Consider the following 24,800-nt stretch of genomic DNA (forward strand, 5'->3'; position numbering starts at 1 on the left):
AGAACTTCAGGATGAGAGGACTGAGTCAGTCTGCACCATCAGGAACTGTCGACCAAATTCCTAGCTGGCTCACAGTGCCTAACCTGAACCCCTAAACTTCTTAGTGTAACAGGTGATTACAGGAACCTTGAACATGATACTCTGATGCCCAAGGAAGTCGTAGAAACAGACCTTACCCTTTGTTGTTTTACTCACGCATGCCCAGAGTGAACACCTGAATGAATATAGGTTTTCAAACATTTCTTTAAATAATCGTATTTTTGCGTAGAGAGGCAGATGAAACTCATTTTTGCTGTGATTATTAGGCAGATGAAACAAAGCATTGTAACCAGTACTACTAATATGGTGAAAAGAATAAAAAATCTAACCATGGTAATCTTCCCACCTAGCACTACATAAAATCTGAGAGCATGGCGGGTGTACCCGCTGCCCGATTTAGGAGGATAGCCTGAGACCATCATCCCTGGAGAGCTGAGCCAGGGTGCTGTCTCGAGTAGAGTTGTCAATCATCCTCCGTAAGATGAAAGATCAGTGTCAGCAGAGCTGCATGTCGAACACTGGATTCATTCCAGAACAGTAGTGGATGAAGTGCTCCTCTGACCCTCCCGGGCAGTACACTGTTCATATATATTTGAGGCACAGCTTTGATACAATGATTGGTCTAGGTATTAGAAGCTGTCTCCAAACTAGCAACGCAAACACTAGGAAAACTTGTTCTTAGTTCCTGGCCTGAATAGAGTGTATAGATTACATGTCGAGGAACGCTAACTAAAAACAAATAACATGTACAACGTCTTCTCTGAATAATATCGTGCAAGCGTAAAGTGTGTAAAATGTCATTGCTAGAAAGCAATGTGAACCTAAAACATGTAAAATGTAAAACTAAGCTAAGACGGAGAACTGGAGTGGGCCCAAAAATGCCTCACAACAGTTACACCTTATTAAATGTAATAAGGTAACTCTTAAGTTATCCTTTGGGAGAAGAAGGTCTTGCACTAGTGAAAAATGAATTTAAAAGTTTGTTGCTGCTTGGACATGTAAAAATTACAAATACATGTCCTATTTTTTAAATACATTGCTCCCTACCCTGTGGTTGTTTAGGGCCTAAAGGCGAGTTTTATGCATTAAAAAGGCAAGTTTGAGCCAGGCAAAAAGTTTATTTTGCCAAGTCTACATAGCAGTTTAAAAGTGCACACACAGGGTACAATGACAGGCCTTAGCAAAGTTAAAAGGGCTAGTTAAGTGGGTGGCACAATCAGTGCTGAAGGCCCACTGGACTCTTGATACAGGCAGGATTCAAGGAGGCCATTGATATAGATTCACAGCGTGCAGTGGCAACCATTTTACCTTTAGATTCAGATAAAAAGCTTCATGAATGAGGATTTTTGAGAATTGATGATTAGCAGATTTTTTCAGGATTGGTGACTACCATAATGTTTATCCTGATGACTACCTCAGGCAATTCATCCACATAGGGATCGAAACGTCCACTTTCATTGGGTCAACCCAGATCATTCAATGTTGGACACTAACGGATTTCTTCATTGTGTTTATATTTTTCATTCATGGGTTTGATCCTTTCTTTGTACATATTGTATATAGCAAATTATTTCTATTTGTTTCATTTAATTTGTTTTGGCTCACTGTCTTTCACTGTTCACTGCACAGTCACTTGGAGCACCTTCATGTTTTGATTGATCAGTCTCGATATTCTCTGTTGAAAAATATATCTATGAAACACCTAAAGTTGTGTTCATTGTTGTAATAGTCCTGTTATTCATATATGGTTTTTTAGAACCCTTGTCTATACATTTAGTTTTTCATTTAACTTTTCCTGGCAGGACACTTGTTTATTTGTGATTTGATTGCTTTTGTTTTATGAATTACAGGGTGCCCCATTCTTTGGCTACGTAGGCCCACTAGTAGCATTTAATTTATAATGCCCTGGGTACAGGTAACACCACTTTACTCATGACTTAAAAGTAAGTTAAATATGCCAATTGAGGATAGGCCAATCTTACCATGTTTTAAAGAGTGGGCACATGCACTGTAGCACTGGTTAGCAGTGGTATGGTGCACCTAGTCCTAAGGCCAACAAAAACAAGATCAGAAAAATATGGAGGCGGAAGGCAAAAAGTTTGGGAGAAGACCACCCAAAGGCTAACTGGTCTTACAGTATTGGCTAATAAGAATGCATTTTTATAGTTATAAAACAAACCATTTTGAACAACATTGAGATAATGGAAGATGGGATAAACATACTGTTCTACCCTACACATTGCAGTTTGCATGCAATGCTTTGGTGACAGTTCATAACTCACAATGCTATAATATTATTGTGACTTATGAACTGCAAGTAACAAAAAGATCTCTCTGACAAACGTAGTGACCTTCTGAGTTATCTACATAAAATACAATTCTGTGATGTGCATAGTATACTTGCCTTGCAGCAGGCATATTAATCCTGTGTGCTAGTTTATGATTAATCAAAACTGCGACTACACATCTCCGATCTCTCTCCAGCATGAACATTAATCACAAAAGTTATATTGACTTGCTTATTGTTGCCTTAAAATTGCTAGACACACCAAGAACCCTGCAGCAGGTGCTTTTAAACCCATAAAAGATTTCACGACACAGCACCCCCCTTGAGCTCAGCGCCCAATGTTGTGGCATTAGTCCCAGCGCCTTAAAGCAAGCCCAGCTTTAGCATTCATTGTAGGCTTCACCCATTCTTATTCAACTGGATTTTTCAATTTGAATATGTAGTGAATGGAAATTACTAAAGCTCTCACGAGTTTGCAGAATTTTGGGGCGGGGAAACAAGGGATACTGACACCTATGACTCTGGTCAGTATCCCTACATCACTATCCGATAGATGTTGATTTTGTTCCTGGAATAAGCAACAACCAGTATCGCCAATGTTTTTTGCACAGTTACAGGTACCCATCTGCTCACATTTTCTGTATGCTTAGAGCACTGGAAGGAAGTCTATAGGAGAACTGGTGGGGGATGATGTGGGCAGGTGGGTTGGGGATTGGAGGTCATGCAGCCAGGGAATCAGGGCAGAGTTGGGTCACGACAGGGAGAGCATTCTCCGTTTCCCCATGGTGCTGTAGGGGTCACACAGAGCTGGACTGTGCTCCTCTCTCTGCCCCTGCATCATTTTCCATGGCAGCACATCCACAACTGGTGAAACCAAGTGCAGTGTCTCTGGGTCCGGAATTATCGGGATTGAGGATATCAGGCTGCTGGAATGGCCCAGGGTGGTATCCCCTGCCTCGAGTTAACGCTCCATGGGGAATACTGCCACTCATAATTATTATTATGCAGGATTTGTAAAATGCATGGCTACCTAAAAAGGTTTCCCAGTGCTATGAGGGCCTAAGTGCTGCATTAGTTGCGGGGACAAGGGATTGTTTTATAATTTATCCTTGAGGAATCGTCAGTAGTAGTTGCCATGTTGCCACTATCTGTTTTTATGAAATTTGAAAGACCACAATGTAGTGTTGTTCACATGGATTCTTTGTGTGATAAAGGAGGGCTTCATACCTGTTAGATGACTTACTCCATGAGGCAAAATATAAGAAATAATATCTGTCCTGCTTAGTTTGAATTTAATATAACATGCTTTAAAATCTGATCTGCTTGACGTATGAGATGTCCCTTCCAAACATCTCACCAATGCATTAGGGGTCTGTAAAAGTAACAATTACAATTTGGACACATTTCTCTCGCACCCATGTATGAAAAGGGGTGATACAATGATTCTATCAAGGTATTCACTAGGGGCATACTTGCTAATAATTCATGCAATGTAGCAGAGTAAGGCAAGCTGCTGGGCTGCATTACTCTGTATTTACTAAACCATGCACAGCCATGCAAATCGATTTTGCGTGGCATAGTGAATTCCAAAATGGATTTTGTGTCAGACTGTGTCACAAAATTGACGCAACCCTGACACAAAATTTAGTAAGTCTGGCCTGTGTTTTGTAGATTACCCATAGTCATACCTTTGATATGTGTGGTAAGAGTGTCAGTTCTCCCAAATGGGTTTCTCTTTTACTTCTTCTTAGTGGCAGCTGCATATAGCATCTGAGCATTTTTTTTATGTTATTGTTAACTGAAGCATTTCTTTTTTCTCAAGCTAACATCTGAAAATGCTTCAGAGACAAGTCAGCGTGTGTCAACAAACTGGAGCCTTGCTCTACAAGAATCTGCTGATAAAATGGAGGAACAAAACACAAATTTTACAGGCAAGTGTGACAACTCGTCTTGTTCTGCACTCTTGAAAGAGACCTACACTATGTTTGCGAAAAGTGTAACATTGTGCTATCAAAAAACTTAAGAGATGTAATTTATGTTTACTTTTTCAACAGATGTACAGAAGGCTCTGTTTTCAACCAAATTGCAATATATAAAGGTTTTAATTAGTGTTTCAATAGGTGAAAGTGCTTTTGATATGTAGATGGATTGATGAGTGTTTGGGAGCATTGATGGAATTGCTGGTATTAGTGGAAACTTGGTTATCTGATGTTTCTGGTCTGACGCTAGTGCCCGGGTTGGGATTCTTGTGTCTCAGTCTTTAAGTATAATCATTAAATAACACCTGTCATTGGTTTGTTTGTCGAAAGGAGACTTGAGAAGGGGCAACGTATGCATCAAACACCATGAAAGGTGAAGTTAGTTTGGGGCTTCACAAGAATTAATAGAAAGAGTTGGTATGAGTTATAAGGTTTCATTAACAAATTCATTCTGATCAAAATATTTAATCAGTAATTATTCAAATCTAGTCATCATCATTACAGATTCAAAGAACCCATTAGTCTGTATTTCAAAACTAGATTAATTACCATATTAGTTAGGATTACAAATAATATAGAGTAAATACAGCAAGTGTGTTCCACAAAATCAATCCCTAATCTAAATTAGTTAGAGTCTGGGCATAATACCAAATGAAGAGTTCTGATGAGAGAATAAAAGTGCATAGGCATGAAGCCTTAGCACATAAGCAATGGAGATAAGCAAAAAATTAAAAGTGTTCTCAACTATAAATCATCAAATGTAATTATTCCATAAATGGGAGATGGGAAAGGCTCAGATTGGATCTTTCAAAGAATCTTCCTCTGCTCTAGAAACCCACACTAATATAATCCTGCTAAAACATAACTGCAACAATTGATACATTTCTTGTACCCAATGACCAATCAACTTTCAGCGCAGTCTGGGAGCAGGTAAACTTCCTAGTTTCTCACGTTATTACAATATACTACAGAAACACATCCTTGAAACGATACATCGTTCACATCGTGACAGTTCTTCCCACAAGTCACGCATCCTGCCATCTCCTCTCCTCCTGATGAGAACATCACCATCAGTTGTCTAATACATAGCAAATGCCTGTTCACTTGCTAACAGAAGGCTTCTGGAAAGTTACAGCATCTGCAGTACGAGTGAAAAACATCTTGTGCAAGACAACGGTTTAATGCAAAAACATGCCTTTTAACTGTAATGTGTAAAATCAGTGTTAATACAGCATCGGTGGTCAGGTAAATTAAGTCAGTACATTATGTTTTTTTGGTCGAGCACGCAAGCGCTCTGGCCTGGTATGATCTATCTGTGGGCTTTTAATCACACCCACTGCACGCCCATCACTGTCACTCATTCATGGGTTTGCCTTTCAAAAATCATTTGTTATAACTGGTAAATGATTTATGTTTGTCCCTCCTCGGGCAGTTTTGTTACTGCCTTGGCTGTTGCCCCGTTACATGGATAATTGCACATTTGCCGATACGTTTGACTGCGAGCGAACCTCTTTTTCCTTTTGTGTCTCTCCTTCATGCTTATGCTCATGGCGGCTGTGGCGCTTTAAATCGGCTTGCTTATGTCAACTGTTTTACTTTTTATTTTCATTTTATGTGGCAAGAAAAGTCCAGTTAGGAATTTACAGCGCTAATAGCTCGAACTTGAGCAGACGTGAGACCCATTGCATTACAAATGCTTGTTCATTTTTGTGCCTGGAACGTCTAAGTATGACTTTCTATTACAAAATGCACTTTATGTACTTGTCTTATAAAGTCTAAAAAATTTCACTTTTCAATTAAATGTTTTTGTTTGCACAATAAAGAAATTATGTCACTAGCTAATTCAATCCCCCAAGACTTAAAACATTTTCTACAACTGCACCATAGGGGGAAGAGAGGAAAAGCAATTGTGGTCTGGGGAAAAATGCAGGTCTCTTGTATGAAACAAGGTTACCTGGTACCGGATGCTCTTATTTGTAAGATATCAATAAACACATCCAACTGTTGTACCCTACTGGTTGTAGATTGGTCTCCAAATGCAAAATGTGATGCAGCAAAGAACAACTTGAATGTGATTACACAAATCCTCATTCAGAACTATTAACTAATAATTTGGGGAGATTTTAATATGCATGTTGATAACCACAACAATCAATTTGCCTCTAGCTGTATAATGTATTTTGAAACATTAGGACTTTCAACAATGGGTCTGCCCATTACCCATCAGGTGTTTCACATGTTAGGTCTGGTGTTTTCTTCTGCTGGTCTTCTAACAAATCCATCTCCCCTCTCGCCTCAACAGATCACTGTCTGATGTAATTAAGTATCAGGCGTTTGATTATTTTGAGATGAAGGCATATTTTTTGACTTCCCAATAGATATGCTTGAATAAGCTCAATGTTCATGAAGCCATTAAGGATACAGAGAGAAAATTGATGATCTTGATGGTTCTGCAGTAAATGATAAGAATTACAGGATTAAGTTCCTGTGGCATGCCCTGTAGTGGCTTTGAATCACTCTTTCTAACATTAATTGGTTCACTAAACAACCAAATACTGGAAAGCTAAGGACCAGACAAGCCAAAACGTGATGGTGAAGATACTATTATCTTTATTTAAAATAATTATATATAAAAAACACTGTTAAAGGAAAGTCAGAAGTATAGTCAGATAGGTTTATGAAGGGGAAAACTCTTTGAAAAAGCTGTTTTCATTCTTCAACTCTTTCCTGAACCGCAGTTGCATGGTATACTCTGGTTCTTGATCACAACAGGCAATTATTCTTATATGAAAGCAGCTTGTCATCTCAAAGGTTGATTTTCCAGTTAGAGAAATTCTACAGAAATTTGAGATGTTTAGCTTATTGAATAGAAAGGCAATAGAGGCAACATGAGCGATGATAAAATCTGGATCTCCTCTAGACACTTGTCTAACAAGCATCTAGCTGCACTTGATTCTGATCTTATTAAACTTTGCCCAGAAATGCTTTAATTGGCTTTGGCTTCAGGAGTTGTCTTTCAGGTCTGAAAGAAGTTTTTTATCTTCCTGTCAACCTTGTACCCAGAAGAGGCCTCCAATCATTATTCCATCATGCTACCCCCAGCTTTTGGTGAATCTTGAGAAAAACTGGTGGCCAATAATTTTCAAAGTATTTAGAGGAAGAGAGAGTGTTAGGCTGATGCCAATTTGGCTTCTGCCTGAGAAGAGGTAGTCAGACCAAGCTCTGTTTAGCAACAGAACTCAGGGTGCGTATATGAGGGTCATGCAACAACGATTTCTTAGCTCCTTTGATATGGATGATCATCACATCTTGATTAGGTATCTGAGAGAGGGGGCATTGCAATCGCTATGTTGATGTGGATATTTGTTGGAAGAAAAGGTTCATGGAGTTAAACTGAAACAAATGTATTCCAAGGACACTGCCTGTTTGCTACAGATATCTAAAGGCTTGCCCCATTCCCCACTGCTCGTTAATATGTATGTATAATCTTTATCTAAATTAACTACTTTTCTTAGTTCTGTACTGTGCTGTTATGTGGATGGCACATAGCTAATCATCCATTTCGGTCCTAAGTTGACTTGGTGAGTGAACTTCTTACATGATTACTGGATGGATCTTCAGTGATCGGTGGCTGGCAACTTCCTGAAATTCAACATAAACTAAATGGAAATTCTTATTTGTGGGAAGCACAAAGATCAATGGGTCAACATCACATTACCTAGCAGTAAAGATTCCCCTTGACAGTTACTCTGGATAGTGAAGTCTCATAACTCTAACTGCAATTACAAATCCAGATATTCTGCAGCACTAGCGTTTACATTACACATCTATTAAGGCAGACACTCCATACCCTCCTGAAAATTCAAAATTTTCTATTGTATGTTTGTGCGTTTTCAAGATTACATTAATGCAATGATCTCTTCTTAGGCTTGTTGGTAGGTCTTAGCGGACACGATAAAACATGCACAATGTGGGTGTGAGGCTATCAGACGCAAACTGCCTTGGCTCCCCATTGAATGTAGAATTCAGTTTAATTGTATATACCTGCTTCATAAAACCTTCTGTGCTATACACTTGTAAGAGCAACTATGATTACAAGTGTCGGTCATAAATAAGAGATGTTCTAGAGCTGTTTGAAAGCATGGGTAAAGTAGGCTATTGCCCAGGGCCCCATCTGTCAAAGGGCTTTTTTTAAAGTGTTCTGGACAGCCAGACAATTCTCTCTCTACTCGGTCTTCTTCTCTGTCTCACACTTTTTTCCTACCTGTACCTCTAAATGTCTCTATATATCCCTACCTCATAACTTTCTAACTTCTAACTTTCTTTTCTAACTATTTCTCTTTCTCTACCTTATCTATCTCTTGTTTGGTCAACTCTTGCTTAACCATACACCTCTTTTAACTTCTGTTTTTTTTGCTCACTAGTATTTACTTCTTAACTTGTCTGTCTACATCCCTCTAGCTTTCTCTTAATTTCCTCTGTCTGCATTGCCTCTCTCTACCTCTTCCTTCTCTTTCTACCTCACTGTTCCTACTGTTCTTAAAATGATTCTTGATAGATCTTGTAAGTAACAAACATGATTAGTCCCCTTAATGGTGATTGTATTCATAAATACCTACCAGGTAACTACTGGCTACATCACAAAATAATCCATCCTGACATTACCAAGCCAAATGGTATAGAATTGTATAAACTTGCTGATCCCAGACTGTTGTATAATTGTGAATGAGAAGATTATGAATTCATCACATTCGAAATATGCATATGTTACGTTCATATAAATATGATTATTGCCTTACTCTAACATGTTCAATTAAGTGATTTAAAAAAGAGACCTGCAGCTTACTTTATGCTGTGCATATCTTTACATGCAAATGGTCCCTGTCTGAACTTCTGTTAATGTGCGAAAAAACTGTCTATATCATGAGATGCAGTATTATGGTTACTTAAACATCCATCCCCAGGTAAACACTCTTATACCTGAATAAAGAACCTGTGTATTTATCTTGTCTGTCCATTTGAGAAGAATTGTTGCATGCAGCATGCATGCCACATTCACGTTCTCCTACTTGTAGCGTCTGAATAGATATATTTTCTACAGTTTCACGTTTTCAAAATGTGGTCTATCCCAGAAAGCATTCTCCCACTACATTCTAAAATCCTTGCTGAAAATCAGACCTTGACTTAAAACTTTAAATTTTTCCTTCATCTTTATTTCTTTTGAATGCCCACCTCCTTGCTTCCATCCGCTGCATCTCTACTCTCTCTGAGTGTAGTTTATTCTAATTTGCAGGCTCATCGCCTTTTATCATCATTATTATATTTCCTGCTAATTGCCTATACCTCTTTTCACAGATCACAATCTCCTTTCTGTTTGAAACCATATCCATACATTCAAACAATACCATTCCACTGATGATACCTAACTATTATTAATCTGATCTACCACAGAGAAACTGGAGCAAAGGCATAAAATGATTTCCTTGAGAAGACAAGGCTAATTCCAGTAGTTAACAATAATCAATAACCACTGGGTTAACCAATAACTATGGGTTCTGGGGTAGTGTGTTACTCTAAATAAAGCACTTCAACCCCCTTCTGGGATAGCAAGCATTATATACATAAAATTAGAAAACAATACTGCAGACTGTCCCATGCTAGCTTCCAGTTACATATGCTTCTGGAGCTCGAATTACAGCTTTTATTGAAGAAACTAATTGAAAAGGGCTTAGGTTATGTGTTTAATGAATGTTGACTTTTACTGTCAGTGGACAGGCACTGGTGGCAGGAGGCAATGTCATGGAAATGCCTGTATCCATACATATATTTAATTTAAAAAAGCTGATTTGGGGGTTGTTTTTCTACTTCTATACAGTGCAAATTGTATTTAATGCTTAAAATGGTAATACCTGAAAACTGAAAGCTTCCAAAGCTGAACCTACTTATCTAACACTGTTCAGCAGAACCGTGTAGTAGGGTGTCAGGGTAGCTCAGGCCCCAGCTCTTTTCATTATACTCTGGATGTGAAAATGTGCTAGTTTTGAGCTGATTCATGCTCGAAGTACCTACTCCAACTGTGCTCACCAACCCATACCAGATGAGCCTATGCCATACTTCAACAGGGTTCATAGAGATGTATTCAGAAAATATCTACTCATACATTTACAAAGAGCAAGAGCTCCTTCCTTCTAAATATGCAACCACAAGGTGACCTTGCACCCAGGGCAGATTTTGCACTTGCATTAAGAGCTCAGCCACACATGCAAACCAAAGCATTAGGGGCCAGATGTATTGAAGGGTTTTACCCATTCTGTGTCAATGGGAAAATGCTTTGGTATATGGCCCCAAGTGTGCACCCACTGCTGCTCTGTGACGCATTTACTTTCATGTGAAAGCAGACATGCTTTTGACATCAGCAGTCTCCCATCTGAAGCCTATGTGACCCACAGGAGACATAGTGCACTGGAATGTACAATGCTTGGATTCTTCTAAGTAAACGCTGTCATTTTCATGTCCACTTCCAAGCAGTGTTAATCTGTACTCTGCCGATCAAACTGCTCAGGATAGGCAGAGAATGGGCTGTGTAATGAGGACTGGGACAATTTTTGTAGGGGTGGACAGAACTCAGAATTTTACTCCGCAGAATTCTGGGTAGTTACAGAAAAAGTCAGGGAGATGCTGCAGAATTTCACCAATGGGCGGAAAATATGCAGCTCGCTCTGCTCACCTTGCAATTTAGTGCTGGTAGCATGAGCAGTGTTGAAAATCAGCACAAACAGCACCTAGCGTTTTTTTTTTTAAAATCTGTTTATTAAACATGATTAACGAGCGGCAGTACATTTCTCCATTAATTCTGGTATTCTATTTACACGCATATATAAACTTATATAATGCAATTTGTATTTTGCGGTACTGCGAAGCAACACATAACATAGAAACTTATAAGTAACGTCACATTTGTATCCTTGATGTGGCTTAACAGGTTTGTGGAGTAGGTTGGGCTGTCCTTGTCTGGAGAGGGGAGGTGGCGCATCAATTATGTCTACAGTTTGTGGGAGGACTTTGGCCAAGCCTGGGGTGGGTATTGCACTGGGGGTGGTCTCATCGTGGCAACGAAGGATACCGCTGCTGGGGGGAATGTGCTTAACTTGTTGTCGCATGTCTGGCGGGCATGAGCCCTGAGTGGTGTACTGTGAGTATAATGTCTGAGTTATCTACGGAGGCCCCTGGAGGGGTATACAGTGTGAGGGTTTAACGGGGTCTGTGTCATGTAGTTTACCCAGGGTTCAAGGGGGGTAAGTATCATCTCTGGCCTCAATGTTAACCTCAAAAGTATCCCAGATTTCAGCGCCAACCTGGATCAATCCCCTGTGTTGTAGCCGGCGTAATGTCTGAGCCTCTGCCTGCGAGCATCTGAGCAAGTCTTGGAGCCAGGAAACATGTAATGGGCGTGTGGGGCTTTCCAACGCATGGCTATCAAGCGCTTGAACACCACGAAGGCTAAGTCAGTACATTTATGAAGGTGTTTGTCACCTTTGCCACGCCGACGTATGCCTAGCAGGCAAGATTCTGGTGTGAGTGTAAGGATGTGTCCGGCAATGTCAGCTGTGGTATCAGTGATACGTTGCCAGTCCGTATTCACGGGGGCTGCTGGGGTAGCGCATCTGGGGCATACTGGGTCTGAGTTCGGGTGTATCTTTTTTATACGGGCCAGAGGTAGATAGGAGTGGTGAATGTAGTTGAACTGGGTGTAGCGCAGTCTAGTGTTGCGAGATACATTTTTGAGCATTGATAATGCTGTAGTCCAGGTATTCTGGGGTAAGGGTGAGGGGATGGCCGCGTCTGTTAAATCTGTTTATTAAACATGATTAACGAGTGGCAGTACATTTCTCCATTAATTCTGGTATTCTATTTACACGCATATATAAACTTATATAATGCAATTTGTATTTTGCGGTACTGCGAAGCAACACATAACATAGAAACTTATTAGTAACGTCACATTTGTATCCTTGATGTTGCTTAACAGGTTTGTGGAGTAGGTTGGGCTGTCCTTGTCTGGAGAGGGGAGGTGGCGCATCAATTATGGCTACAGTTTGTGGGAGGACTTTGGCCAAGCCTGGGGTGGGTATTGCACTGGGGGTGGTCTCATCGTGGCAACGAAGGATACCGCTGCTGGGGGGAATGTGCTTAACTTGTTGTCGCATGTCTGGCGGGCATGAGCCCTGAGTGGTGTACTGTGAGTATAATGTCTGAGTTATCTACGGAGGCCCCTGGAGGGGTATACAGTGTGAGGGTTTAACGGGGTCTGTGTCATGTAGTTTACCCAGGGTTCAAGGGGGGTAAGTATCATCTCTGGACTCAATGTTAACCTCAAAAGTATCCCAGATTTCAGCGCCAACCTGGATCAATCCCCTGTGTTGTAGCTGGCGTAATGTCTGAGCCTCTGCCTGCGAGCATCTGAGCAAGTCTTGGAGCCAGGAAACATGTAATGGGCGTGTGGGGCTTTCCAATGCATGGCTATCAAGCGCTTGAACACCACGAAGGCTAAGTCAGTACATTTATGAAGGTGTTTGTCACCTTTTCCACGCCGACGTATGCCTAGCAAGCAAGATTCGGGTGTGAGTGTAAGGATGTGTCCGGCAATGTCAGCTGTGGTATCAGTGATACGTTGCCAGTCCGTATTCACGGGGGCTGCTGGGGTAGCGCATCTGGGGCATACTGGGTCTGAGTTCGGGTGTATCTTTTTTATATGGGCCAGAGGTAGATAGGAGTGGTGAATGTAGTTGAACTGGGTGTAGCGCAGTCTAGTGTTGCGAGATACATTTTTGAGCATTGATAATGCTGTAGTCCAGGTATTCTGGGGTAAGGGTGAGGGGAGGGCCGCGTCCCAGCGGGCCTTGGCTTGTGGTAATTCCGAGCAAGCTCCAGCTATAAGCAGCTTGTATAATTTTGTTATTATGCCTTTTGTACTGCCCTTTGTGAGAATTGCAGTGAGCAGTTGAGATTCTTGTGGCTCAGCGTTTCCGAGCTCCCATATGTTGTCGAGTAGAAGTCTGATTGCACCGTATGTCAGAAAGGCCCCTGCGTCAGTCTCCTCCGAGTCCACTAGTTCCCCAAAGGAGCGCAGCGTGGAGCCCGAGTAGTATTCGCCTACACTTAACAGCCCGCGCCGCGTATATTGTGATGCATTGATAACTTTTGGATCCCCAGGAGTTGTGCCAACGGCAGCGAGGGAGAGTAAGGAATTGTAGAGGTTCTGCCTTGGACGTACCTGTGCCAGAAAATTCTGGCTACATCTAGCAATATAGCCTCTTTCTGTGGGCGATGGGGACTAGCTAATAGTGAAGTTAGGCTCGGGAGCGGTGCCTTTGATTCCCTTATCGATTTACGCTCTTCTGAGAGGGACTCACTGAGCCACATGATTGGCCATTGCAGTTGGGCAGCGGCGTAGTATAGCTAAAAATTTGGCATGCCTAATCCACCCACGTCCTGCGGATATTGCGTTGTAGATAATGCTACTCTGCGCCTATCTCTACCTCAGAGCAGGTCAGTCACCAGGGAGTGCAGTGATTGAAAGAACGTTTGTGGTAGGAGTATCGGGAGCATGGCAAATTAATATAGAAATCTCGGGAGGATAATCATGTTGGCTATGGCTACCCGTCCCATAGGGCAGTGGTTCCCAACCTTTTGACTTCTGTGGACCCCCATTTTATCAGTTCTAGAACCCGGGGACCCCCACTGAATCATGATTGGAATCCAGGGACCCCCGACTGAGTCATTACTGAAAGCTGGGGACCTAATTTGTTAAAACTATTACATTTTCTAAGTAATCGCTGACCCCCTGAGGAGGCTTCACGGACCCCCAGGGGTCCCCGTACCACAGGTTGGGAACCACTGCCATAGGGGATAATAGGAGCGAACCCCAGAACGGTAAGGAGCTACGGACAGATCTGAGAACTCTATCAATATTGCCTTCTTTGAGGTCTGTCATGGAGTGATATATCTGAATGCCTAAGTACTTGAAGGTGGAATTATACCATGGTAATTGATATTCCGGTAGTGTCCTGCGTATTTCAGTTGCTATAGGACTGAGAGGGAAGATGCATGACTTAGTCCAGTTAATTCGTAGACCGGAGGTATATGCAAAGGTGTCCAGTATTGTCATTACCCCAGCTATGGAGGTGGCGTGATTGCGTAAATATATCAGGGCATCATCCGCGTATAGGAATATAATGTGGTATGTGTTAAATTCTGGGATGTCCCATGTTTGGGCGTGGCTACGAAGCTTGATCGCTAGTGGTTCCATGGCTATCGCGAACAATAAGGGTGATAGTGGACACCACTGCCTAGTGCCTCTACTTATTGGAAATTATTCAGAGATAACTTGTCCTGATTTGACGCAGCTGTGGGTGTAGCATATGGGGGTAATTATGACCCTGGCGGAAGACGGAGAAGTGGCGGTAAGACCGCCAACAGGCTGGCGGTCTTTTTTTTGGTATTATGACCATGGCGGTTACCATTGGCATGGGCACGGCAGGGGCCCCCAGGGGCCCCGCGGCACCCCCTACCGCCATCCTGTTCCTGGCGGGCGAACCGCCAGGAACAGGATGGCGGTAGGGGGTGTCAGAATCCCCCATGGCGGCGCAGCAAGCTGCGCCACCATGGGGGATTCTAAGGGCAGCGGTAAACCGGCGGGAGACCGCCGGTTTACCTCTTCTGACCGCGGCTGAACCGCCGCGGTCAGAATGCCCTGCGGGGCACCGCCGGCCTGTCGGCGGTGCTCCCGCCGACCCTGGCCCCGGCGGTCTTAGACCGCCGGGGTCAGAATGACCCCCTATATCTTGGGATGTGTTTTTGACCTTGGGTAGCCATGTGAGGTTGTAGGTTTATCTGGTTGAGGATCGAGCGGGACCCCTACCTCTTTCATGTTTGAGAGACGCCCTCTGCCACCCGATACTGACATGTTTGTACCCTTGGTTCTGTTGATTGCGCTGTTGCTTGTGGAGCCAATGTGATGTTCAATGCTAGTGATGTGTGCCCATGTAAACGTCACGGGGAAAACCCATTGGGTGATGAAAGTACAAATAACTATATAAAACATTAACATTAGCTGTGCTACGGCGGGTAGAATTCCTCCGATTAACGACTGGACAGACTGGTCCATATGGAGCGGGGCGTGCATAGGGTTAATGGGGCTGGTCGACAAAGTTCCCGGCTCCTTATGCAGCTGTCCCCCGGCCTGCCACCCAGAACCCCGGTCACAGGTCCCAGAAAGGAGTGTAGCGTCATGGGCCCTCGCGCCGGCCAATCGGGCGCCTGGGCATCTGCTTGAGTTAACTCTCAGGTCTGCGGGCCTGCCACATCATAGGTTTCGTGAATGATCGGGCATTATGTGTGTGTGATATATCGTGGACCAAGCACGGAGTAAAGGACGGCCCCGGGGGGAGTCCGAGTGGGCGTCTCGGTCCGGTTTGATATCCGTATGACTGGACATAGTTGTTGGGGATTCATTTACAAATCGCAATGTAGCCTGAAGCAGTCGGAGTGCTCTTCGACAGATTGTTCTGGTGTGGGTTTAGTTCCCCGTTTTTTGCGCTGCCTGCGTTTTGCCTTTGGGGGGATCAGCTTTCCTCTGAGTTTTCAGCGTCCACTGAGCCGGCCAGGCCTTGGCGTGTAGCCAGGTCCAGGCATCTTCCGGGGTGGTGAATAAGAGGACTCAGGAGTTATCTTGTACACGGAGCCTGGCTGGGAATAACAGCGTGTATTTGATGTTGTGCTCGTGGAGGCGTTCCTTGACTCGGTAGAAAGAGCTGCGTTTCCTTTGTATCTCTGTAGTGAAGTCTGGGTAGGCTGTGATTGTTACGTTTTCAAAGCGTACAGGTCCTGTTTTGTGGAATAACTGCACAATGAGGTCTCTGTTTCGATAGTTGAGTACCCTTGCTATCAGGGGGCGGGGCTGCGCTCCAGGTGGTGGGGGTCTGCCAGGCACTCCGTGGGCATGTTCTATTGAGAAGAACTTCGTGACTTTGTCTTTTAGAATCGTCTCCGTTTGCCATTGTTCCACAAATAGTTCTGTGCTGGGGGCTTCGACACGTTCTGGGAACCCCACTAGTCGGATGTTATTGCACTGTGACCTTCCCTCCGCATCCTCAGCTCTGCGTTTTAGGTCGTCTACTTCTGCTGCTAAATGGTTCATCTGTGCTTGTAATTCTTTCACTGTCGGGGGAAGGGTTGCGATGTCTTTTTCCAGTTCTATCATGCGATCTGACAGTGCATGTTGGTCTGCCCGTAGTATGCTAATGTCATCTGCGACGGATCCTATTTTCGCTTCTAGAGTGGTCCTGGTGTCCAAGATAGCTTGTAGTATCTTTTCAAACTGTGCTGTATGGGTGTGTAGAGTGAGTTCCATTTTCTGTAGTGCTTGACATGTCACGTCGTGGTCACTAGGGGGAGGAGCATTTGATTCCATGGTCCCCGGGGGTGCCCGTGGAGTTTTCGGCTTGCCCATTTGACGCCTTCGACAGGGAAAGGCTTAAGGTATTATGCTCCTAACCGTATGCTTCCCAGGTTTGACGACGTGTCTAGGATGCCTTGGTACTATGCTGTTAAGTCGTCTGCCTTGTAGCGATGGGGAATAATTGCAGGCCCACGCTGCAATTCAGGCATGACCAGCATACCCAGTGGTGTTTGAGGTAGCTTTTTGCCAGTCGTGGTGGAGAGCGCATGGTTCACACAGCGATTCGGTCCACTCCTCCTCACAATCCTTCTCAGTGGGTTGCCAACGCGCTCACCTCACCGCTGCAGTGTACGCGCTCAGTTAGGGGTAGGGCCCATATCCCCTCCTTACTTTGTGCTTAGCAGTGATCTGATTATATGTGCTGAGCACCGCTTGGTCTCAGGTCCTGACGTATGGGTCCTGCACCCTGGTCCCCTCCGGGCTCGCCAATCAGCCAGGGCACTGGAAGGCCACGGGGGAAAGAAGCTAAAGGCCTCGATCACGCCCAACTTAAAAGGCAGGTAAGAGTTGATCCCCCACAGTTGGGGCTCATGAGGTATCAAAAGTATGCAAGGCAGCCGCTGTGGTGTTTGCTGCTGGTCCTCGCCCACAATAGTTCCCTCCGTTCTGGAATGGGAACTGTGCCTCGTTGTGTGCGCAGCGGCGCGGTTCGCTGCTGAGATCCCCAGGCCATGCCCACCGGCCGCCGCCTGTTCCGCATGAGCGCTCGGGTCCTACCGGGCCACAGGACCCGTCCCGGGCCTGCTTACTTGTAGTCCCGCGGGTGCGGGGCTCAACACCCTGGCGCCTTCACGATGACGGCGTCGGGCTCCCGCCCCAGGCGGCGCGCACCCAGACCACGGGCGCGCCTCTCCTCCACGTGAGCCGCTGTTAGTGCCGATGGACATCTCCGATGAGGGGACCCAAGCCCGCAGCTTCTCTAGGGGGGTTCCGGGCAGCAGGGAGGCTGGCGCCTGTCCCAGAGGAGCCGGGAGCCGCCGCCACCAGGATAATTGCTACGGCCGGGAGCAGAGCTACAGATTATGCTGCCGCTCCAGTCGCCATGTTGGCCACACCCCCCAACAGCACCTAGCGTTGTGCAAGAATGCACAGCCATTTGAGTTGATTTTGCTGCCACTCGAGTAGAACGTCTACTGGAGCAGCAGCAAATCTACTTGAATGGCAGCACTCTTACCGCAAGCATTTTAAAATGCCGGTGACCTCCCATGTTAGAAAATCCTAGGGGATGCCAAATCTCACTCTCATATTCTGGAACCTCACAGGAGAACAATTCTGTCACACGACAATTGGCGGAATTTGGTCAGAACTCAGAACTCCTCTTTAAAAAGTGATGCAGAGTCGCCATCATTCCACCAATTCAGCAGACGGTACAGAATATTTTGCCTACCCCCTAAATGTTTGTTTCTTGCTTCAGCTGCTCCTTCCTCTGCGGTAACCTTTTCCTTATTCAGGCCTGCTGACAGGTGGTGCACCAGGTATTGATCTCTGAGCATCCCTCCATGAATGAGACATGGGCAGGAAACTGCACAGGCAAACCTCCAAGTGTACATTTTGTGCCATTGAAGCATCCATGGTTAAAATGTTAATGACGTACCTGGAGCCATTTCCACATAGGCAAAATATTTACCTGAATTAATGCAAGTGTAAATGACATGTTTCTTCTTATCTGTGCAAGAGTTGTATACCAAGTGTTAGTCTAAGTGAAAGTTCGGTATCTGATAGCTAGAAATGGCTCATACTGTAACACTATAGACAGCCACAGATAGCGCTTTAGACGGTACCTGAATATACTTTATTCAAATCTCTTAAATGACAGGTCGAGCTGGGTGAAGGTTCTCACATTTAACTTGAAAGTACAGACTTAAAGTAGCAGTAAAGATGCTCTTTATTTGATAAATTCACAATATTACATGGAAAACTTTGCAGCTTCAGTTCGGTTGCAAAGTGTTTCTCTTTAACATAGTGCATGGAACTGTGACTTTTGTGTTAATGTATGTTGTGAATAGACTTCTTCAGCACTAATAAAGCAGTTCTGCAGAATATGAAGCTTCCAGAAAAGTGAGAGCCAAAGTCATTTGTACATATACACCAGTAGATTTAGACATGTGTTTGGGTACATGCATGTAAGGCCTATTAAGCGAAAAGTGCTTCAGGTAGCACCCCCGACCACTACCAAACCACCCCTTTTGTGTGCCACAGCCGACTGCAGCAGATCCAGAAGACAGCCACACAGTATTCTTCAGCTACCACGGGGTAGAGCTCAGGACTTAAAGCCAGCCTCATTTAGGCCCTCATTACAGCTCAGCGGTCTTTTGAAAAGACCGCCTAGGCTGCAGGAGCCAGAATACCGCCGGTGCCAGTGGTATTTCTGGCTCCCTAATATGACTTTTCCCCTGGCCCAGCAGAAAAGTCACATCAATATTGATGCCGGCTCGTAATAGAGCGGGCGGCAATGCTGATGTGCAGCGGGTGCAGTAGCTCCCGTCACACATGCAGTGAAATGCGCAATGGGGCTATGCCTGAGGGCCCCTGCACTGTCCATGCCAAGTGCATGGGGAGCACAAGGGCCCCCAGGGGCACCCTAAGTCCCCCTTACTGCCAGCCTTTCCATGGCGGTGTTTACCGCCGTGGTCAAGCTGGCGGTCGGGGACTCATAATCCCCAGGGCAGCCGTGCTTGCACCGCTGCCCTGGGGATTATGACCGCCAGGCGAAAGCCTGGCCGTATAGTGGAGGGGCCGGCGGTATGGCGGTGGCTGTTGTGCCACTGTCATAATAGCTGGCAGAACACCGCCAACCTGTTGGTGGTGTAAGTGCCAGCTTACGGCCAGCCGTCAGGGTCATAATGAGGCCCTTAGTGTGTTTTCTTGTCTTCTGAAGCCATTTATAAGTTAAAGAGGAATTGCTTTTCTTTCACATTCTACGGCCTTGGACGTCCCCACTCCCCCATCATATTCTGTCCTGTGCAAGGTAATACAGATGGTTGTTTTTTAATTGGTTGTGTCTAGCCCCATTTATACCGTATAGGAAAGTGGAGTATTGTGCAATGAGGCAGATTTAGGCTTCACTATACAATACTCTCATAATACCCCAGCTGGGTCCTTTGGATTCACACTGGTAAATCCCCAGCTCAGTCCGTGTAGTGTAGCACAGAACAGTCATGCTTTACTATAGGAACTTGTCTGAAGCATTTCATAGCACCAACATGGACGATAAGTAAAAGACAGAAGCCGAAAGAAATCTGACACCAGTTTATGAAGAGATAGCAGGTTTTTATATAAATTTAGACACCAACATCAACACAATCAGATCAGTATAACCGGAGTTATAGATTTTTGATGGAAAATAAATCAGTGCAATTCACTACTGTCAAACTTTAACATTGCACTCAATGGAAAAAACAGCTAGTTACAATCGATCACTTGCATTTGGAGTTCAGTGGAAACCACTGGGGGTTAAGGTGATGCAGGTCCCAGTACCAAGCCACAACAGTTAGTTGAACTTTACCTGGCTCATCTGGCCTAGGTGCAGAGTTGTCCTGGCTGTCCTTGGTGCTAAAGTGGGAGCATCAGGAGTGCTGCATTTACCACTTAGAACAGTGGTTCTCAGCCTGTGGTCCGGGGACACCTGGGGGTGTGCAAAGCCTCCTCAGGGTGTCCGCGACTGCTAATAAAATTAAATAATATGAACAGATTATGTCCTCAGCTTTCAGTAATGACTCAGTTTCCCACAATGATTCAGTGGGGGTCCCCAAGTTCAGGTAATGATAAAGTGGGGGTCTACAAAAGTCAAAAGGTTGGGAACCACTGACTTAGACGATGATGGTGAGGAAACAGATGCAAAAAATCGGCAACTGAGCCATTGAGGTGGATGGCTGAAGGTGCTGCGGGGTTTCTTCAAAGTACAGCGTTGAACAAAGTTAGTGGTAGCAAGACTGCCCACCAACGAGCCTTTGCAGTGGCAAACACAGGGTACGGTTACTTTGACATCGTGGTGTCTGGAGGAGACCAGAAGCTACCTGAAACTTGCTGGAGGTCATGACAACATTTCCCACAATGCCCTACACCATATCATTTTGGGTGATCCCTTGGTGGGCCCAATCGCCAGTGATTATTTGGTTAAGGGAGTGTGCTTTACCTGCCGGCTGCAGGGGACTAGATCTCTAGTCCAAGGTAATTCTAGAGTTCCCTCTGCTGCTCAGAGAAGTTTCTCTTACCCAGGGAACCGGTCTCTAGTCCGGGACAAGTCGCAGTCATGCAGTTGCAGTGTGGTTGCCACAAGTGCAGGATATTGCGCCTTTGCCTTGTGCAGGTCCTTGTGAAGGTCCCAGACTCTGGTCTCTTCTTTGTTGTTGGTTGCAAGTCCAATCAGATTGGAGATTCTGGTGCCAGAGGTGCCCCTTAAATACTAGACTTAGGGGTTTTAGGGGCGTGGGCGCAAGTAGCCAATGAGCTTCTAACCTCAGAAGGTTATCCACCCCTGAGGGAACCACATTTAGGTGTGTGTCACTTTTTCTATCCAGAACCCCCTATTTTACCACTTTTCAAAAGTGGATGCAAATGTGTCTGGGAGTGGGGGATGGCTATGTCCACCTTTGGGAGTCAGCATGATTGAAAATCAGAGGCACTTGGGGTTTTGAAGCTCACCACTTTGATGTGTCGCTTCACTAGCCATCCTGTCAGGGAGGGAGGTGACACCTTTCCCTCACCTCCCCCAACCCTTCAGTCTGCTAGGGCCCGATTCTCCAGGTCCCAACCTAGCACCTCAGCCACAACATCAGCAGGACCAGTGGTGCCAGTAGTCACCGGATTCTGGACTGCACCAGGCAGCAGGGCAGCCAGTGTGGCAAGGAGCCAGAGCACGGACAGTCCCCCACCTGTCAAGCATAAAAAGTTGGCCAGTGTCCAGCAGGAGAAGGGAAAGAAATCAGCTATCCAGGCCACTCCCAGGGGTACAGTTGGGAGTGTGGAGACAGCTGCAACACCATCCAAGGTAGGGAAGGGGCACAGTAAAACCGGCAAGTCTGGGAAGATCAGCACGGCGGACAAGACCGCCGGCAACCCCGCTGCCCAGGACAAGACCACCAGCAGCAGCCCCGCTGCCCAGGACAAGACCGCCAGCAGCAGCCCCGCTGCCCAGGACAAGACCGCCAGCAGCCCCGCTGCCCAGGACAAGACCGCCAGCAGCAGCCCTGCTGCCCAGGACAAGACTGGCAGCAGCAGCCCCGCTGCCCAGGACAAGACCGCGAGCAGCCCCGCTGCCCAGGACAAGACCGCCAGCACCACCGCAGGACAGTGATCCCCAATGATTACAACGCTACTGAGGCCGCCACAGGCAGGATGAAGCACTCTGGGCACCAAGCCCCCTCCAGAACCAGTGGAGATTCACATCCACTACCTCTGTCCTTGGCAGGATGAAACACTCTGGGCACCAAGCCCCCTCCAGAACCAGTGGAGAAATGCATCCACTACCTCTGTCCTTGGCAGGATGAAGCACTCTGGGCACCAAGACCCCTCCAGAAGCAGTGGAGATTCACATCCACTACCTCTGTCCTTGGCAGGATGAAGCACTCTGGGCACCAAGCCCCCTCCAGAACCAGTGGAGAAAGGCATCCACTACCTCAGTCCTTGGCAGGATGAAGCACTCTGGGCACAAAACCCCCTCCAGAACCAGTGGAGATTCACATTCACTACCTCTGTCCTTGGCAGGATGAAGCACTCTGGGCACCAAGCCCCATCCAGACCCAGTGGAGAAAGGCATCCACTACCTCAGTCCTTGGCAGGATGAAGCACTCTGGGCACCAAGCCCCCTCCAGAACCAGTGGAGATTCACATCCACTACCTCTGTCCTTGGCAGGATGAAGCACTCTGGGCACCAAGCCCTCTCCAGAACCAGTGGAGAAAGGTATCCACTACCTCAGTCCTTGGCAGGATGAAGCACTCTGGGCACCAAGCCCCCTCCAGAACCAGTGGAGATTCACATCCACTACCTCTGTCCTTGGCAGGATGAAGCACTCTGGGCACCAAGCCCCCTCCAGACCCAGTGGAGAAAGGTATCCACTACCTCAGTCCTTGGCAGGATGAAGCACTCTGGGCACCAAGCCCCCTCCAGAACCAGTGGAGATTCACATCCACTACCTCAGTCCTTGGCAGGATGAAGCACTCTGGGCACCAAGCCCCCTCCAGAACCAGTGGAGAAAGGCATCCATTACCTCTGTCCTTGGCAGGATGAAGCACTCTGGGCACCAAGCCCCCTCCAGAACCAGTGAAGACTGTTATTCACTTGAGAGACTGTGGCTTTGCACTCCCCAGGATTGAACAGTGGGCAACCCACCTACTGTATAGACTTGAGAGACTGTGGCTTTGCACTCCCCAGGATTGAACAGTGGGCAACCCACCCACTGTAGAGACTTGAGAGACTGTGGCTTTGCACTCCCCAGGATTGATCAGTGGGCAACCCACCCACTGTAGAGACTTGAGAGACTGTGGCTTTGCACTCCCCAGGATTGAACAGTGGGCATGGAGCCCCCTCGTGGATCTGGCGTCGTGCACTCATCCGACTGAGGTGCCCCCCCCTTCCCTTCCCCCTGAGGTGCCTGTTTTATTTCTATCTGATGCCCCAGCAGTGTTCTCTCCGTCTTGTTCGGGTATTGAGTGTGGGCCTCACCCATGCATTTTGGGCCCAGTGGTCCACGGACTATGATGGTGGAATCCCTTGGACTTGTGTTCTTGGTGTATATAATTGTTTATAGTGTAAATGTATATATATGTAAATATTTTTTATTAATGTAATTGAATATATAACAATTATTTGACTCATTTCCTTTTGTCCTTGCATTCTTCAAGGGGGGGTTGGTGGGTGTAACTGTAATGTATCATGCAGTATTAGTGTGTGTGTTGTTGTGGGTGAGGGTGGGGGTGGGGGTGTTGCGTTTTGCGTGTATGTGTCACTCTCTTTTCCCTCCCCCCTCCCCTGTGTCGTAGGTGCAGTACTCACTGTGGTCTTCGCTGCCGGCGTTCGTGCTCCTGGTAGAGGAGCAGGAAGATAAAGGCTGGGAGTATCTGAAGTTTCGGTTCCATGGCGTCCTGATTCCTCGTGGGGTGTGTAGAGGTGAGTGTTTTCCCTTCCAAGTCCTGTTTCCGTCCCGGAAAAGGTGGTGGATTGGGCTGTAGTAATAGTGTGGGCGGTACACTGTCTTCCGCCTCTCTGTTGGCGGTTACCACTGCGGTGTTTGTTTGTACCGCCGTGGCGGTCGGAGTGTTAAAGTGGCTGCCTATGTTGGCGGTTTCCGCCACGGTCATAATTCTGTTTTTTTTACCGCTGTCCTGTTGGCGGTATTACCGCCGCTTTAACACTGACTGCCAGGGTTGTAATGACCACCTTAATCTTTTAAAATTCATATCTTTGCTTGTATATGTTGGGTTGTTGCCATTTTGGTCTTATTTTACTTAGATAAATACTGGCTATTTTTAAAACTAATGTGGTGTCCTTTTTTAGTGTTTTCACTTTGTTACTGTGTGTGGGTACAAATACTTAACACATTGCCTCTGAGATAAGCCTGATTGCTCATGCAAAGCTACCAAGGGGGTGAGCAGGGATTATTTAGGAGTATGATTCCCTTACCCTGACTTGAGTGAGGGTCCCGATTTGGACAGGGTGCAAACTGACTGCAAACTAGAGACTCCATTTCTAACACCTGATTAGCAGACTCCAGTACACTTTCAGAGTCATAACCATCAGCATTGGGCAAATAGTGTGAGGGTGACCATAAAAAAAAGGCACTTTCCTACATACCCTAACCTTTATAGTGGAGCGTATTTTCATAGAGCTTCCAATGCTGAAGCGGAATGCCTAAATGCACTCTCAGAGAGGTAGCATGCTACATCATGAGGAGCATGTGGTTGGCAGTGTGTTGTATTTGTTGTGATCCACTGTCAGAAGAATTTTGGTGTTATAAGTGAGCTTCCATAGCAGTTT

At 45.7% G+C, this 24,800-nt stretch overlaps 1 protein-coding gene across 1 annotated transcript in view; it reads left to right on the top strand.

Annotated features, from left to right (window-relative positions):
- The window catches only part of LOC138245863 (ATP-binding cassette sub-family A member 9-like), a 2,236,336-nt gene that overhangs the window by 38,314 nt on the left and 2,173,222 nt on the right, over nucleotides 1–24,800 (top strand). The window contains exon 2 of the mRNA XM_069199841.1: nucleotides 4,149–4,257. Within this exon, the coding sequence (XP_069055942.1) occupies nucleotides 4,162–4,257 (96 nt within the window). The 5' untranslated portion in view covers nucleotides 4,149–4,161. The remainder of the gene's footprint in view (nucleotides 1–4,148; nucleotides 4,258–24,800) is intronic.

Source organism: Pleurodeles waltl, chromosome 7, assembly GCF_031143425.1.
Source record: "Pleurodeles waltl isolate 20211129_DDA chromosome 7, aPleWal1.hap1.20221129, whole genome shotgun sequence".
Lineage (NCBI taxonomy): Eukaryota > Metazoa > Chordata > Amphibia > Caudata > Salamandridae > Pleurodeles > Pleurodeles waltl.